Source organism: Oncorhynchus gorbuscha, linkage group LG16 (genome assembly GCF_021184085.1).
Source record: "Oncorhynchus gorbuscha isolate QuinsamMale2020 ecotype Even-year linkage group LG16, OgorEven_v1.0, whole genome shotgun sequence".
NCBI classification, from domain to species: domain Eukaryota; kingdom Metazoa; phylum Chordata; class Actinopteri; order Salmoniformes; family Salmonidae; genus Oncorhynchus; species Oncorhynchus gorbuscha.
The window spans coordinates 48,392,862-48,411,743 of NC_060188.1; the positions used below are offsets into that span (position 1 = coordinate 48,392,862).

The 18,882-nt window shown below is 43.4% G+C and overlaps 1 protein-coding gene across 3 annotated transcripts in view; it reads left to right on the forward strand.

Moving 5' to 3' along the window:
• Positions 1 to 18,882, forward strand: part of LOC124000405 (glutamate receptor 4) — a 372,689-nt gene that overhangs the window by 161,298 nt on the left and 192,509 nt on the right. The window contains exon 1 of one of the 3 annotated variants that reach the window (XM_046306733.1): positions 17,236 to 17,339. The exons of the other annotated variants lie outside the window; for them this stretch is intronic. Coding sequence (XP_046162689.1) covers positions 17,273 to 17,339 — 67 coding nt within the window. The 5' untranslated portion in view covers positions 17,236 to 17,272. Of the gene's footprint in view, positions 1 to 17,235; positions 17,340 to 18,882 lie in introns of those variants that run through there. 3 annotated transcript variants of the gene reach the window in all.

Here is an 18,882-nt window from a genome sequence, read left to right on the forward strand (position 1 = left end):
TTCTCATCAGAGTTAGTTGCTAATACCCTTGCTCCGGGGCTTTGAATCCTTGGCGTCTTAAGTTTTCCATCTTCACTTGGTTTCAAAGCATGAAGGGATGTTACAGGATTGCCAGCAATCTTGGCTTCTCTCGTGAGAAACTTCACAAACTGACTGAAGCTAGGAAAGATCTCTGTTTCCTCTAAGATGTCTGTGACCTTTCTATTCCATCTTGAAGTTAGCCAATCTGGAAGTTTAGCGAGGATCTTTTGGTTTTCATTACAGTCATTAAGCACCTCCAAGCCCTTATTCTGAGACATAGCAGCTTCACAGCTGCGAAGAAAGTCTACAAGGTCTCTAAGTTCAAGACTGTCCTTGGATCCTATCGTAGGCCATGCATTGAGCTTATCTCTGAAAGACTTGGTGATGAAGAATTTGTTTCCGTACCTTTCTTCAAGAATGGTCCTAGCAGCATGGTAGGCTGATTCTGTTCCTAACATAAAGTAACTTTCGATGGCTTTCTTGGCAGGCCCACCGACATATTTTCTTAAGTAATATATCTTCTCAGTTGCTGGTATGTTCTTCCTGTCTATCAGAGTCTGAAAAGAGACCTTCCAGTCAGTGTACGAGAGAGGCTCTCCATTGAATGTTACTGGTTCTGGTATGGGGAGGCGGCTTTCACTGATTGATTCCGTTAGTAACCTGAACATGGTCTTGGTGCCATCTTCTTGTTGTGTGCTTGTCACAACATGTTGTGGTGAGAGACTGTGAAATGAGCCACTTCTGTGCACGATTTCTTTCACAGATTTGCAGTTAGAGAGTAGTTCTCTCTTCTCGTCCTGAGTTTTCATCTTGCTCATACACTTGCATCCGCGCCTTGGCAGCATTTAGTTTCTTTAGCACTTCTAGGCGCTCTAACTCTCTATGCTTGTCTTCTAGCTTCCTTCGTCTGGCAGCATTTTCTACCTCTAACGTGACTCGCAGCCTAGCTTCTTCTAAGCTGTGTTTCACAGCCTCGGCTTCTTGCTCAGCCGTCCTCATCTTCGAGTCTCTGAAGCTCTTCTAGTTGGCGTTCTTCTTCTTCCTCTTGTCTCTTGACAGATGACACGCTTGAGCATCTGGAGTTGACCTTTGAATTGCTTTGAGACTGGGAGGAAGCACTTGAGGGCTGATAGTTGAGACTTATGTGAGAGTTCGGACATGCACAAGGAATTGCTGACCTTCCAGTGCAGCTCTATCTGGTTACTTTGACCTTCTTCCCTGCCTTTTAAATGACACCTTACAGTCTTGATAATAGACATTGTAACTGCTTCACAAGTATCAACTCTGCGGCGTATATTGTTGTCGGGTATGTCGATTTGACGCAAATGTACATAGACAAGGTTTAGCTCTGTAGAGGTATGGCTAATCTTGTTTAAGAGGTCTTCTAGTAGATCTTCAGAGCAACAGGCTGTCAGTGACAGTTTTGCTTCCTTTACCAGAGCATTCCACTTCTCATAGCTGACCCTGAAACGATGTTTGAGCTGTCTCCATCTTTCGTTGCGCAGTTCTCTGCCCTTTTCAGTTAACCCTGTGGACCCTCTCACCTTTTCGTGGCTCATGTTGTGATGTCTCATTAGCAGCCTCTGTATCATCAATCGCTGGCAGCCATGACTCCACACCAGTCTGGGTCTCTTCCTGCTGCTCTGTTTGTTCTGATGAAGGCCTGTTTGCGAGGTGTTGCAGCTGCTGCTCAACTTGACCCACCCCATCTCTATCAACTTTAGTGAAAACTACCTCTTTCTGACATTCTAAATCAAATCAAATCTAGGTAAGGTTTGGATAAGTGAGTAGATACATTACACTCCAATTCACTGTAATTTAAACCTTAGTACAAAGGCTTGAACAAACACCTTCCCAAACAATTACACTATTAACTTACAGGTGAAAATATAATTAATAGGTGTACGCTGACCCTTAATGTTTGTACCTATATATATTTTTAGTAAGTATCAAATAATATTAATATACATTAAGATAGAAAGAGCAAATGCATAATACCAGAGTCTTTGTAAGTCGCTCTGGATAAGAGCGTCTGCTAAATGACTTAAATGTAAATGTAAATGTCTTTATGAAATAGACAACTATCTCCAGTCCTTAAAAATTGTAATCTTAAAGTCTCTTATGAGCTGTTCACAAGGCTAGGACCACCTTCAAACACCTTGACTTGTACTTGCGTGTCTGACTTTCCTGTTAGTCTTGACCTTATGTTGCCTCATGATGCTTCCTTATGTGGAGATTTTCTTCTTAGTTTGCAGGTTGGTGCAAAACTCTCTACCAGGATTTGGGAATCTTGTAGACATTTTACAGCTGGATGAGATTCTTCTTTCTCTCTTCCTCGTGAAGAGCACTCGAGTTAAGCACACTCTTACAACCTTATCATACGAGTGACTTATTAGCTTGGTATAACTCTGAAGTGCTTACATACATAACAGTTTCACACTTCATCCTAACATACACTCTTCAACCTTTATGAACTATACCCGATGGCATGAAAACTTAGCTAACGCAGCGCAGGATTGCCTTCCCTCCAAAAGTGTGTTGCTACAATAAGGATCCCCGATACAACAGTATTAGCTACGTAGTTCCACTTGTATTATCATTTCCCCCGCACAGCGGACACGTAAACAATTCAAACAAAAGACAACGACATAACCTGTAAGTCTAACTGTCAGTTACACCAGTCACATAGTGTTTGTTTACAAGCACACAATGACGAGCCCAGATTTTTGTGAGTCGCTCACTGTTGTGCAGAACGCGCCAGGTGATCTAGTTACAGTATGGAATTCACAACTAAATGTTTGCCAGGTAGATATCGTGTAACTATTAAGTTAACACTATAAAATGTGCTTAATACTCTGCAGTTGTTTATTTGGTTTGTTAACTTTGTAGAAAGATATCTAGCTTAGATGTTAGCTTCTTGCAAAATCAAGCTTCTCTTGGTAACAGCAGAGAATCTCCTCCTGGATTAAGAGCCTTGCTGTCTAATATTTATTTTGTGCGTGCAGAAAACTGCAGTATTTTTGAATTACTTGTATAACTATATGAGCTGGGCTGTCTGTTTATGTCAAAGACTGTATAAAATATTTGCAATCTGCTCATTAGCAGTGTCAATGAAGATGTCCGGGTAGCTATATGGTTAACTATTTAACTAACTATTTAGCAGTCTCATGGCTTGCAGGTAGCTGTTCAGGGTCCTATTGGTTCCAGACTTGGTGTATCGGTACCACTTGCCGTGCGGTAGCAGGGAGGACAGTCTATGACTTGGGTGGCAGGTCCAGCCTTTAGCTAAGTATGGATTCTTCCTGTAATTCATGGCTTCTGGTTGGGATATGTACGCACATTCACTGTGTGGACGATGTTGTTGATGTACTTATTAATGAAGGCTGGGATTGATGTGGTAAACTCCTCAATGCCATCAGATGAATCCCGGAACATATTCCAGTCTGTGCTAGCGAAACAGTCCTGTAGCTTAGCATCCGCTTCATCGGACCACTTCCGTATTGGTCGCGTCACTGGTACTTCGTTTTTGAGTTTTTGTTTTCAAGCAGGAATCAGGAGGATAGAGTTATTGTCAGATTTGCCAAATGAAGGGTGAGGGATAGATTTGTATGCGCTTCTATGTGTAGAGTAAAGGTGATCAAGAGTTTTTTTTGCCTGTAGTTGCACAGGTTGTCACGCCTTGGTCATTGTATTTTGTGTTTTTGTTATATGTTTGGGTAGGCCAGGGTGTGACATGGGTTTATATGTTGTATTCGTATTGGGGTTTGTATTATTTGGGATTGCGGATGATTAGGGGTGTGTCTAGTTAGGCTTGGCTGCCTGAGGCGATTCTCAATCAGAGTCAGGTGCTTGTCGTTGTCTCTGATTGGGAACCGTATTTAGGTAGCCTGAGTTCGCGTTGTATTTTGTGGGTGTTTGTACCTGTCTCTGTGTAGTAGTCACCAGATAGGCTGTAATTAGTTTCCCGTTTCGTTTGTTATTTTCGTAATTCAGTTATTTCATGTACCTTTTCATTCATTAAAGTCATGAGTAACCTACACGCTGTATTTCGGTCTGACTCTCTTCTTACAACAGACGAACGTCGTTACAGAAACACCCACCACTCACAGACTGAGCAGCGTGTGTACTGGCAGGAGCTAAAGGAGGACGTTATGGACGGTAGAAGCATGGATTATACGACGTGGGAAGAAATCGACAGGTGGGCGGCCGACCCAGAGAGAGTGCAGGCGCCCGCCTGGGATTCGCTTCAGCAGTGCGAAGAGGGCTACGGGCTAATGGAGTCAAAAAGGAAAACACGACGACGCAGAGCGAAAACCGAAAGTAACGGGGGAGAGCGCAGAGAGAGAGTGGCTGAGTCAGGAGTCAGACCTGAGCCTACTCTCCCTGTTAATCGTGAAGAGCAGTTGCAGTGGGAGAGGCTGCATCACTTGGAGATTTGGACATGGGAGGAGGAATTAGACAGAAAAGGACCCTGGGCGCAGCCGGGAGAATATCGCCGTCCCAAGGATGAAATAGACGCGGCTAAAGCGGAGAGGCGTAGGTATGAGGAGGCAGCACGGCGACGTGGTTGGAAGCCGGAAAAGCAGCCCAAAAAAATTATTCGGGGGGGGGGCTAGAAGGGAGAATAGTTATGCCAGGTAGGAGACCTGCGCATACTCCCTGTGCTCACCGTTGGGCTAGAGAGACCGGGCAGGCACCGTGTTATGCTATGGAGCGCACGGTGTTTCCAGTGCGGGTGCAGAGCCAGGTGCGGCACATACCAGCCCTTCGTATTGGCCGGGCTAGAGTGGGCATCGAGCCAGGTCAGCTTGGGCAGGCTCGGTGCTCAAGAGCTCCAGTGCGCCTGCACGGCCCGGTCTATCCAGAGCCACCTCTACACACCAGTCCTCCGGTAGCAGCTCCCCGCACCAGGCTTCCTGTGCGTGTCCTCGATCCAGTACCACCAGTTCCAGCACCACGCACCAGGCCTCCAGTGCGCCTCGCCTGTTCAGCGCAGCCAGCGCTTTTCTCCTCTCCTGCGCTGCCGGAGTCTCCCGCCTGTCCAGCGCTGCCAGTGCTCCCAGTCTGCCCAGTGCTCCCAGTCTGCCCAGCGCGGCCAGTGCTCCCAGTCTGCCCAGCACGGCCAGTGCTCCCAGTCTGCCCAGCGCGGCCAGTCCTCCCAGTCTGCCCAGCGCCGCCAGTGCTCCCAGTCTACCCAGCGCGGCCAGTGCTCCCAGTCTGCCCAGCGCGGCCAGTGCTTCCCAGTCTGCCCAGCGCGGCCAGTGCTCCCAGTCTGCCCAGCGCGGCCAGTGCTCCCAGTCTGCCCAGCGCGGCCAGTGCTCCCTGTCTGCCCAGCGCGGCCAGTGCTCCCAGTCTGCCCAGCGCGGCCAGTGCTCCCAGTCTGCCCAGCGCGGCCGGAGTCTCCAGTCTGCCCAGCGCCGCCAGTGCTCCCAGTCTGCCCAGCGCCGCCAGTCTGCCCAGCGCCGCCAGTGCCGCCAGTCAGCCCAGTGCTGCCCGACAACCAGTCTCTTCCAGATCTGCTCGACAACCAGTCTCTTCCAGATCTGCTAGCCAGCCAGGATTTACCGGAGCCTACTACCTGCCTGAGCTTCCTCTCAGTACTGGGCTTCCTCTCAGTACTGGGCTTCCTCTCAGTACTGGGCTTCCTCTCAGTACTGGGCTTCCCCTCAGTACCGGGCTTCCCCTCAGTCCCGGGCTGCTTCTGTCCCGGGCTGCTTCTGTCCTGAGATGCCCCTCTGTCCTGAGATGCCCCTCTGTCCTGAGATGCCCCTCTGTCCTGAGATGCCCCTCTGTCCTGAGATGCCCCTCTGTCCCGAGCTGCCCCTCAGTTATGTGGGGATCTGGGTGAGGACTATTAGGCCATGGTCGGCGGAGAAGGTGGATGATCCCAGGACGCGAAGGGGAGGAACTAGGACATTAATGGAGTGGGGTCCACGTCCCGAGCCAGAACCGCCACCATGGACAGACGCCCACCCGGACCCTCCCTATGCTCTTGAGGTGCGTCCGGGAGTCCGCACCTTAGGGGGGGGTTCTGTCACGCCTTGGTCATTGTATTTTGTGTTTTTGTTATATGTTTGGGTAGGCCAGGGTGTGACATGGGTTTATATGTTGTATTCGTATTGGGGTTTGTATTATTTGGGATTGCGGATGATTAGGGGTGTGTCTAGTTAGGCTTGGCTGCCTGAGGCGATTCTCAATCAGAGTCAGGTGCTTGTTGTTGTCTCTGATTGGGAATCATATTTAGGTAGCCTGAGTTCACGTTGTATTTTGTGGGTGTTTGTACCTGTCTCTGTGTAGTAGTCACCAGATAGGCTGTAATTAGTTTCCCGTTTCATTTGTTGTTTTCGTAATTCAGTTATTTCATGTACCTTTTAATTCATTAAAGTCATGAGTAACCTACACGCTGAATTTCGGTCTGACTCTCTTCTTACAACAGACGAACGTCGTTACACAGGTGACATGCTGGTAGAAATCAGGTAAGATGGATTTCAGTTTCCCTGCATTAAAATCACCGGCCACTAGGAGCACCGCCTCTGGATGAACATTTTCTTATTTGCTTATGGCCCTATACAGCTGGATGATTGCGGTTTTATTGCCAGCATCAGCTAGGAAAAGTATAGAGTAAAAATAGTATGGTAATTTGAATGGTCTACAACTTATCATGAGGTATTCTAACTCAGGCTTGCAGAACCTCAAGACTGTCTTAATATTAGAGATTGCGCACCAGCTGTTGTTAATAAAGAGATAAATATGACTCCGAGAAACATAGGATATTACAGTTATTCAGGTCTTGTCAAGTTGGTTGTTAATAATTGGTAGAGAGCCATTTTAAAGTCTTGTCATAGATTTTTATGTCGATTTAAATCAAAACTGTAACTAGGCATGCCTGTAACATCATGAACAACATAAGAAGCCAGGAATGGTATTTATAGCGGATTTTGAAAAAGCATTTGATAAAAAAAGACTGGATTTTATTTATAAATGCCTTAATTTTTTCAATTTCGGTAATTCTCTTTATAAAATGGGTAAAAAATCATGTATAACAACCCCAGGTGTAAAATAGTAAATAACTGCTACTTCTCAGAGAGTTTTGAATTGTCAAGAGGAGTTAAACAAGGGTAACTGCTGTCACTATGTCTATTCATTATGGCCATCGAAAGTCTAGCAATTAAAATCAGATAAAACAACAACATTAGAGGATTAGAAATCCAAGGCTTAAAAACAAAGGTGTCCACGTATGCCGACGACTCAAGTTTTATATTAAGTCCACAAATGAGTTCCCTGGATCTCAGATCCAAAGATCTAGATAACTTTTCTGTACTCTCTGGACTAAAACCTCATTCTGATTAGTGTACAATGTTACATATTGGATCCTTAAAAAATACAACTTTTACATTACCCTGCAGTTTACCTATAAAATGGGCTGATGGTGAAGTAGACATGCTCGGAATTCATATCACAAAGATGTATATAAGCTCTCCATAGTGAATTTCAATAGAAAACTTGTAAAAATAGACATGATCCTGCAACCATGGAGAGGTAAATACTTTTCTATTTATGGAGAAATTGCCCTGATTAACTCCTTAGTCATATCTCAGTTTACTCACTTACTTATGGCGCTGCCTACTCCTGATGATTCGTTTTTCAAATCATTTGAGCAAAAAATATTTCGCTTTATCTGGGACGCTAAACCAGACAAAATAAAACCTGCCTCTCTTTATAATGAATTTAAATTGGGTGGGGTGAGATTATTAAATATAAAAGCACTAAACCTCTCTCTAAATGCTTCACTCAATCAAAAGTTTTATTTGAACCCTAAATGGTTCTCAAGTACATTACTAAGAAAAGCTCATCCATTGTTTAAAAATGGCCTTTTTGCCTTTGCAGATTGCCATGTCTCATTTCCGATTCATTGAAAATGTTACTTTTTTTCTAAGTATCTCTATTTTTCAGACAACCATTGCAGAGCTGGCTTCAATTTCAATTTCATCCCCCTGAAAAGATACAACAAATATTACAACAAATATAATGGCTGAATTCAAATGTGCTGGTTGATCAAATACGTGTATTTATGGGAAAGATGTTTGACAAGGGTATTATGTTCTTAAATTATATTGTCAATTTAAAAGGTAGAGATATGTCCTTCATGGAGTTATCAGAATTGTACGGGAAAGGTCTGCTCAATCCAAGAGTACAACCAATTGATTACAGCATTAACCCAAAAATGGAGGAGGCGGGTGGCATCGGGAGGAGGTAGGGAACTGGTCTGCCTGTCCAATATAAAGGATCAAAACTGGAGGAGGCAGGTGGTAGCGGGAGGAGGTAGGGAACTGGTCTGTCTGCCCAATATAAAGGATCAAAACTGGAGGAGGCGGGTAGCAGCGGGAGGAGGTAGGGAACTGGTCTGTCTGCCCAATATAAAGTGTCAAAACTGGAGGAGGCGGATAGCAGCGGGAGGAGGTAGGGAACTGGTCTGTCTGCCCAATATAAAGGATCAAAACTGTCGGAAGCAGGGAACTGGTCTGTCTGCCCAATATAAAGGAAGCAGGGAACTGGTCTGTCTGCCCAATATAAAGGATCAAAACTGGCGGAAGCAGGGAACTGGTCTGTCGGCCCAATATAAAGGATCAAAACTGTCGGAAGCAGGGAACTGGTCTGTCTGCCCAATATAAGGGGCGGAAGCAGGGAACTGGTCTGTCGGCCCAATATAAAGGATCAAAACTGGCGGAAGCAGGGAACTGGTCTGTCTGCCCAATATAAGGGATCAAAACTGGCGGAAGCAGGGAACTGGTCTGTCGGCCCAATATAAAGGATCAAAACTGTCGGAAGCAGGGAACTGGTCTGTCTGCCAATATAAAGGATCAAAACTGGTCTGGCCCAATATAAAGGATCAAAACTCGGAAGCAGGGAACTGGTCTGTCTGCCATTATAAAGGATCAAAACTGGCGGAAGCAGGGAACTGGTCTGTCTGCCCAATATAAAGGATCAAAAATGACGGAAGCAGGGAACTTGTCATGTTTTGTCATAGATTGTCATGTCTTGTCCCTGTGCTTTCTCTTCTATTCGTTTCCCCTGCTGGTCTTATTAGGTTCTTTCCCTCTCTCTATCTCTCTCTCTCGCTCTCTCTCTCTATCGTTCCGTTCCTGCTCCCAGCTGTTCCTCATTCTCCTAACTACCTCGTTTACTCTTTCACACCTGTCCCCTATTTTGCCCTCTGATTAGAGTCCCTATTTCTCCCTCTGTTTCCGCTTCTGTCCTTGTCGGATCCTTGTTTGCTGTACTGTGTTCTTGTTCCGTCCTGTCGTGTTTTTGCCTTCATCAGATGCTGCGTGTGAGCAGGTGTCTCTGTCAGCTATGGCCTGCGCCTACCCGAAGCGACCTGCAGTCTGTGGCCGCTTCTCCTGTCCTTCCCCTCTACAGACTAGAGGATTTCTGTTATGGATTCAGGATTTGTCGTTTTCTGTTTTGGACTTGAATAAACTCTGTTTCTGTTAAGTCGCTTTTGGGTCCTCACTTCACCTGCATAACAGAACTGGTCTGTCGGCCCAATATAAAGGATCAAAACTGGCGGAAGCAGGGAACTGGTCTGTCGGCCCAATATAAGGGATCAAAACTGGCGGAGGAATAAAAATAGCATAAATAGGAAAATATACCAGTTTCATTTGAGAACCAGGATGTTGACAACTGTGCCATACAGATTGCAAAATAGTTGGGAAGAGATTTTTGTGAAGCAAATGTTTACTCCTGAAGTTATTTAGCTGTGCCATAACATAATTCCACTTTGACATTATGTGGTATTAAGTTTAGATCAGTGACACAAAATCTAAATTCAGGCTGTAACCCAACAAAATGTTGAAACTCTCTAAAAGCCTCTCCTGAAAAGCCTCTCCAAACCTTGACCCGGGATTTTTATTTTTACTTTGGCCTATATCGAATCTCCCATTCCTCTCACAATTGTTAGAAAAAGCTGTTGTGGAGCAACTCACTTCCTTCCCGAAGACAAACAATGGATATGAAACACTCCAGTCTGGTTTTTAGACCCAATCATAGTACTGGGACTGTAGTCGTGAAGGTGGTAAATTACCATTTAATGGCGTCAGACCAAGGCTCTGCATCTGTCCTTGTACTCCTATACCTTACTGTCGCTTTTGACACCATCGATCACCACATTCTTTTGGAGAGATTAGAAACCTTACTTTATCTCTACATGGACAAGTTTGTGCCTTGTTTAGATCTTATCTGTCAAAAATATTTAACTTTCTCTCTGTGGATGGTTTATCCTCTGACAAATCAATTATACATTTCGGAGTTCCTCAAGGTTCCGTTTTAGGACCACTATTGTTCACACTATATATTCTACCGCTTGGTGATGTCTTTCAGAAACACAAAGGCAACTTTCACTGCTATGAAGGACGATACACAGCTGTAATGCCCGATGAAACATGGTGAAGCCCCAAGATTGCTTACCCTGGAAGCATGTGCTTCAGACATAAGGAAGTGGATGGCGGCACATTTTTGACTTTTTAACTCAGACAAAACAGAAATGCTTGTTCTAGGTCCCTAGAAACAAAGAGATCTGCTGTTTGATCTGACAATTCATCTTGATGGTTGTACAGTCCTCGCAAATAAAACTGTGAAGGGCCTCTGCCTTACCCTGGATCCTGATCTCTCTTTTGTTGAGCGTATAAAATAAATTCAAGGGCATCTTCGTAACATTGTAAAAATAATAAACTTTTTTTTCCAAAAATAATGCAGCAATGCTCTACTCTCCGGCTACCTGGATAATGCACTAAATAAACTTCAGTTAGTGCTAAACACAACTGCTATAATCTTGACCAGAACCAATAAATGTAATCATATTACTCCAGTGCCCCTGTTAAGGCAAGGGTGATTTCACGGTTTTACTGCTAACCTACAAATAATTACATGGACTTTCTCCTAACTTTCTCTCCTTATTGTCCCTAGAATTTCTAAGCAAACAGCTGGAGGTAGGACTTTCTCCTATAGAGCTCAATTTTTATGGAATGGTCTGCCTATCCATGTGAGAGACGAGAGAAACTGTCTCGACCTATAAGTCTTTACTGAAGACTCATCTCTTCAGTGGGTCCTATGATTGAGTGTAGTCTGGCCCAGGGGTGTGAAGGTAAACTGCAAGGCACTGGAGTGACCCTTGCTGTCTCTGCCTGGCTGGCTCCCCTCTCTCCCCTGGGATTCTCTGCCTCTGACCCTATTACAGGGGCTGAGTCACTGGCTTACTAGTGCTCTTCCGTGCCATCCCTAGGAGGGGTGCGTCACGTCATGCCAGGCTTTGTTCACTATACTCGGCTTGAGTCACTGACGTGATTGTCCTGTGCGGGCTTGTGCGGTCTCAGCCTCCAATATCTATGCTGCAATAGTCTATGTGCCAAGGGGCTAGGGTCAGTCTGACCTATCTGGTGAAATTCTCCTGTCTTATCTGGTGTCCTGTGTGAACTTAAGTATGCTCCTCTCACTCACTCACTCACTCACTCACTCACTCACTCACTCACTCACCTGTTGTCTCAACTTCTGAATGCTCGGCTATGAAAAGCTGACCTGTTGCACCCTCTACAACCACTGTGATTATTATTTGATCCTGCTGGTCATCTATGAATGTTTGAATATCTTGAAGAATGATCTCTCACTCTTATAATCTCTACCCGGCATAGCCAGAAGAGGATTGGCCACCCCTCAGAGCTTGGTTCCTCTCAAGATTTCTTCCTCGGTTCCTGCCTTTCTAGGAAGTTTTTCCTAGCCACTGTGCTTCTACATCTGTATTGCTTGGTGTTCTAGGCTGGATTTCTGTATAAGCACTTCGTGACATCTGCTTATAAATACATTTTATTTGATACTAGCCACCTAGCAATTTTATGATGTTGGCTTTAGCTAGTAAGCTAGATAGGTTCCCAATCTCCCATCCACCTAACTAGCTATCAAGTTAGAATAGCTTGTCTAATTATCTTAGCTGGCATGCCTGCTGGCAAGGTTGCTAGACTTTAGAAAAGCAAGCAATTACCAAATGTACTGGATAAGACTCACATTCCTTTCAATCATTTATCCAGATTTTATCAGAGATGCAGAGAAGCATATTTAAGGTTATGACACTATATACCAGTGTGGCAGTTGTACTAAATGAAGGCGTGAAGGCATAAAAGTTATTAAAAATTGGGCCTCCCGAGTGGTGCAGCCGGCCACTTGCAGGCTGTCTTCGCTCATCAGTTGAACTGTGTTTCCTCTGGCACAGTGGTGCAACTGGCTTCCGGGTTAAGCGGGCAGGTGTAAAGAAACCCGGTTTGGTGGGTCATGTTTTGAAGGCCACATGGCTCAACCTTCGCCTTTCCTGAGCCCGTTCTGGAGTTGCAGCGATGAGACAAGATCGTAATTGGATCGCAATTGGATATCACGAAATTAGGGAGAAAAAGGGGTTAAAAAATATATAAAATAAAATAAATGTATTAAAGAATCAATGTAAATCATCAATTAAAATGACAATTGAATAGGTTAAAAGGTATGTTTAGATAACATATGCAGAAAAATAAAATACCATTTTTACCTTGAATTAGGCATAATAATTATGGCTCTAGATTCCATGAAAAATCTGTTTCTGGTGTTTGAAAAATGCTAAATTCTCCAACACTTCTCCGGACCACGATCCATCTATCCACAGCTACTTCTTGCCCTCTCTAAAATATTGGGTGTGTGATGCCTGTGTATGTGGAAACAGACACCACTTAATGTTATACACTTAATTCTTACCTCCTACCTACCCTGTAAGTGTGATGGTGGTACCATGTAACAAGAGGGTAAGATCACGGACAGATTTGCTGTTGTCTTCATGGGATGGAGTGGTACCTCAAAGTAACTACAGTGTATCTACGTGGAAACAGACACACCATTTAATTTTACAGACCTGTTCCTACGAACATACATGGTAACTAAAGGTAAAGTACATAGAAACAACGGCAGAGAATATCAACACAAGATGATGACTTGAAGGTATTTATTTGTGATGATGCCCAAGAAGCCGGTGTTTGGATGATATATGGGCATCGGTGTTGTTCGTCTCGGGCCCCAAACCGTGCCAATATATCCTCCAAACACCGGCTTCAAGGGGATTGTCACCTTTATGCAACGAGATACCAACATATTCAAATAATGATTGACATATTTTCATTAGAAACGTTATTTTGATTACTTTATTCATACTCGTTCATCCTTCCACGAGATATAGTCCCGACACAAATGTAGGGTTGCTACCCAAACCGGCTGGTCAGTCATTCTATCGGTTTGGTTGCCCGAGATACGACTCATTTAAGTCATTTTGTTCTAAATCTATGGACGCGACCCAGTCGTTCGTTCTAAATGTTTCTTTGCCATGATGGCTGGCAACGTTCTTATCCCTTGCTTGCTAGCTAGCCATCTTTGGCTAACACAGTCACATCAGTAGCCAGAATAACAGCAAAGTTGATGCATTTGCATTTGTTTAAGCAGTTTTCTGGTGATGTTTTGGGGGCATACATCCATAATAATGATCTAATAATCTGCAATTTCGCCTGGCATAAAACATTTGCTCTCTTGCCAGGCCACTGTTCAGAAGAGTTAGCCAACTACAAAGCTAACACAATTACTTCAAAACTATCTGTATTTTGTGTTTTTCTATTGACATGTCTTTGTATATATCCATAAAATGTAAGCTGATTCATAATTTCGACAGGCTGAGAAAAGCTGCCAGCCTTTTGTCTGTCTCATCCGGACTCCCAACACATTCATTACCATGGGACAGCTGGAGATCTCATTTCAATATTGAAACAATGTTGCAAATGTTTGGAGAGACAGACAGCGAGGTTATTACTAATCTAGTCAAAAAAAAAATGTCTAGATGCGTTTTACACTGTGGATCTAGTATACAAATTGCCTGGATGAGCTGATGAGACAGTGGATTGCGCAGTCAGATGTAACAGAATAAATAGGCATTTCGTCATAGGTTTAGCCGGTGTTAACTTGTGGAATAGACACAGGATGGAATGCGATTTGAACCAATCAGCATACAGGATTAGACCCACCCGTTGTATAATTGATAATAACGCGGTTATGTATTAATTTGAAAGGGACTGGCATGACAAGGCAATAAGCTGGTACTTACCTTACTAACTTGTACTTACCTATATTATTACTAAACATCTATGTAGTGCTTGCTTGGTTCCTAGTAAGTACGTTTAAGACTAAATTGTTACCTCATATTTAATTTTTGTTACTATGTATTTACAGGTTGTAAAATGAAGGGATACCCAGGCATTTGCTCGAGCTTTAGCCCCTTATTGGGAAAAACATGTTACTGTCTTGCAGTAAGTGCATGATTACATCTGTCTTGAACGATACCCATCCAGTATACTGTACTGCACACACGGTTACTTTTCTGCTCTTTAACTTTAAACTATGACAGAATACACACTTTCATTCCCTCTAGGAAAGTCCAAATGTAAACAGAAGATTAAATGCAAAGGAAAGATGTTGAATGGAAATGGAAAATTACAGTCTGTATATACAGTCAGGTCAAAAGATTATTAGCACCCTTGATAAAGATGAGCATAAAAGACTGTATAAAATAATACAAGTACTGAGCTATATTGTATCATAAAAATATATATATATAATTGTATACTAATACAATTGCTCAGATAAAAAGATTTTGTTTAACAAGTAATTTTTTTTTTTTTCAAAAAGATATGGGTCAAAACGGTTTTCAATAGCTTTTAATACATCACCTTGCCAGGATAACTGCACTGAGCCTTTTTCCTACATGTTTTATGCGATTTGAGAATATATTGGGAGTGATCTTAGAATGTTCTTCCATACAAAATCTTTCCAGATCTTTGATATCCTTCATCTTCGCTTATTGACTGTCCTCTTCAATTCAAACCACATGTTTTCAATAGGCTTCAAGTCCAGAGACTGAGATGGCCAATGCAAAATGCTGATTTTTGTTGTCACTTAACCGTTTCTTTGTGGATTTTGATGTGTGCTTGGGGTTATTGCCATATATCAGCCTCCTGGCAGAGGCAACCAGGTTTTTGGTTTACTAAAATGTAAAGTTCATGTTCAAGTTCATGTGACCTTAAAAAAAGCCCCAGGACCAGTTGAAGCAATTTGTGATGATTATTATTATTATTTTTAGCATACAATATAGCTCAGTATTTGTATTATTTATTATGCTCATTTTTATAAGGGGTGCAAATCATTTTGGACCTGACTGTACATAGAAAAACATACATGGAAAATCGAAATGTACTTGAAGAAGAGAGAAAGGTGCTGACAACTCATAGCTACCTGGAGCTATGAATATGACATAAGTATATCGCATCAGTGGTGGTATGCAATTGGTTAATTCCTTTTAAAATCCCACTGTTTCCCCATGTTTTACCAGCCTGGGCCCATTACAGCTAATAGGACATGCTGTGCTTATGTCTGTGGACGGTCCCTTGTGTGAAACGCTGCTGCCACCGAGACACTAAGATCATCAGGCTTGGAGCCTTGTGCCAAAGCCACCAATAGCACACACACACACACACACACACAAATGAGCAAACACAAACACATACACAGATAGACACAGAGCACTGAACAGATGAACCAATTACACACCAGCCGCGCACACAGGGTGGGGATGTCAGAGAGATACGGGCGATTGACAGTGAGAAAGAGAGGGGGAAGAGAGATGCATGCATTAGCAGAGGGGCTTTTAAAGCAGTTTTGTTGAGGAGTTGAGAGTGAAATGAGAGTGAAGCCACTGCACCCGGGTGTAGTCTTGTTGAAATATTATGTTTGAAATATTATCTGTGTTGAGATTTAGCATGTGGTCCCTGGGTAGGAAGCCTGGCACTGGGCTAAGCTGCTGGGGCCCATTGAAAAGCCCATTGCCAACCGCCAACGAGCAGCACTAGCGAATGAAAGGGGACGGGGGTGGAGACAGAGGGAGGGAGAGGGAGGACACTGCCACTGCCAGGCTGCAGGAGGAAGCGTACTGTGCTTCTACTCCACCAAGAGGCTAACTTTATAACATCCCAACCTGATATACTGTAGCAACATCTCTGACATCTCTCAACTCGTGTTTGTTTAATTAAGAGTAGATCGATCGATCGATCTAATTGACATAATAACAAAATCTGTCTCTCAGTCCACCGCATGTCGGCCTCCCGCAGAGCTGCAGCGCTGTTTGTAAGACCTGGAGACATCCCGAAAATCGGTATTTTCACAAAAAACATCAGTAGCCTCTGAAAGGTTGTCCGTTTTGCTCTACGGTCCTCACCGATGTCCCAACCTCTAACTGTAGCATCCGCACCGTTTGGCCTACGAACTAATATGATCCCACTGTGGAAAAGGGAGACTTTTATCAAATAATATTTTTTATATACAGTACCAGTCACAAGTTTGGACACCTACTTATAAAAAAAAAAACTATTTTCTACATTGTAGAATAATAGTGAAGACATCAAAACTATGAAATAACACATTGAATCATGTTGTAACTAAAAAAGTGTTCAAAAAATCAAAATATATTTTATAATTGAGATTCTTCAAAGTAGCCACCCTTTGCCTTGATGACAGCTTTGCACGCTCTTGGCATTCTCTCAACCAACTTCATTAGGTTGTCACCAGAAATGCATTTCGATTAACAGGTGTGCCTTGTTAAAAGTTCATTAGTGGAATTTATTTCCTTCTTAATGCATTTGAGCCAATCAGTTGTGTTGTGACAAGGTAGGGGTGGTATACAGAAGATAGATTTTTGGATCTAACCGGGCTTCATAGGTAAACAGATGATCTCTGCATGTGTGGAACACACCATTAAGCATGGAGGAGGAGGTGTGATTGGGTGGGGTTGCTCTGCTGGTGACACTGTCTGTGATTTATTTAGAATTCAAGGCACACTTAACCAGCATGGCTACCACAGCATTCTGCAGCGATATGCCATCCCATCTAGTTTGTGCTTAGTGGGACTATCATTTGTTTTTCAACAGGACAATGACTCAACACACCACCAGGCGCTGTAAGGGCTATTTCACCTAGAAGGAGTGTGATGGAGTGCTGCATCAGATGACCTGGCCTCCACAATCACCTGACCTCAACCCAATTGAGATGGTTTTGGATGAAGGAAAAGCAGCCAATAAGTGCTCAGCATATGTAGGAACTCTTTCAAAACTGTTGGAAAAGCAGTCATTTTCTGCTGGTTGAGAGAATGCCAAAGAGCGAAGCTTCATCAAGGCAACGAATGGCTACTTTGGAAAGAAAAAATGATGAAAAAAGTAGGTGTCTCCGAACTTTTGACTCATACTGTATATCTTTTTTTTAATACCTACTGGGGTCATATAATTTAAAATCAAATATCTAAATGATCCATGGTATGACCATCTTAAAACAATTCCATATGTTAGTTTAGTAGAACCCCAGGGTTAACGAGTTTGAATTGAGGGTAGATACTGATATTGAGCAGGACTTGGTTGGTGTGGATATAGCCTGTGTGAATGAAATACAGAAATACAGTACAGACTACCTCACTGAGAAACCAGGCACTGCTGGCTGCTTTATGGACACAGTACGTTGGCCTAGCATTAGACCTATTTGTTATAGCGGTGTTGGCTATTGGATATTGTCAATGCGACAGATTCAAGATTGAATAGATTGTGTTCTGGTGAACTTGGGTTAATATATAATATAATACAGAGACAGGGTGTTTTTATTAAGAGTGTAATATGGACACCTGGCACCAGTTATGGAATTTTACCACATAAATCACTAAATATGCAGGTACCACTTTGATGCATTTTTCCCTTGTTCGAAAGGTTCTGTGGCATTGCATTTTGATGTTCCCCTTTAGAAAGGGATAGAATGCAAATGACACCTTTTTCCTCTCCTCGTTTATATTGCCTTATCAACAGTATGCTTGAGAGCAGGGGGTGGGTGGGATATCAACCGGAGTCCGTTCCACTGCTGCAGGGGCTGCTGCCTGTCAGACACTCTAAGTGGCTGCCATTCAAATAGCAGTCGCAGCAAAGGTAATGAATAGCTGACCCAACCTGTGGTTACTGGGGAGCCACAGAGTGCCGCGGCGAGCCGCTTGGCGTGCATTGGGGTTTAAGTTCAAAGTAGAGCTGGGGCACGGTGGGAGCGGAATGAATGTGATTTAGAACCGACAGTGGATATGTTAAATTGGCGTCTTGGTATGTTGAACCGTCATTTGAGGTGTGTGTGTGTGTGTGTGTGTGTGTGTGTGTGTGTGTGTGTGTGTGTGTGTGTGTGTGTGTGTGTGTGTGTGTGTGTGTGTGTGTGTGTGTGTGTGTGTGTGTGTGCGTGTGCGTGTGCGTGCGTGTATCCGTGTCTGGCAGGCATCTAATATGGGGTGGAAATGAGAATACGTGTCTCTGGGAACTCCCTACTGTAGGATCCTATAGGATTCTATGTAAGGATGATTTCACCTTGAAATAATTAAAGCTAATTCCACCCCTAATTATGGCCAAACAAGAAAAATTCATATGTGGTTTCTTTAAACCATGTCTTGTAAGAAAACCCTACATTGTCATTGTTAGACCTTGCCTCAATTACTATACAGCAAATTACTGGTACCATAGCTCGATAAACACATGCCGTCGTCTCTACACCTAATAAATAAACCGGTTATTATTACCCCAATACATTTTTCATTGTCTCTGTGCTCGTTATTAAGAACCATAATGAGGAATCGGTTAGGCCTCTCATTGATTCTGTTAGTAATGTGATGAGCTCTGATGAATGAACAGAGATAGTCTTATCCTCTCATTTAGTACCACCATAAATAAGACTAATTGTGCT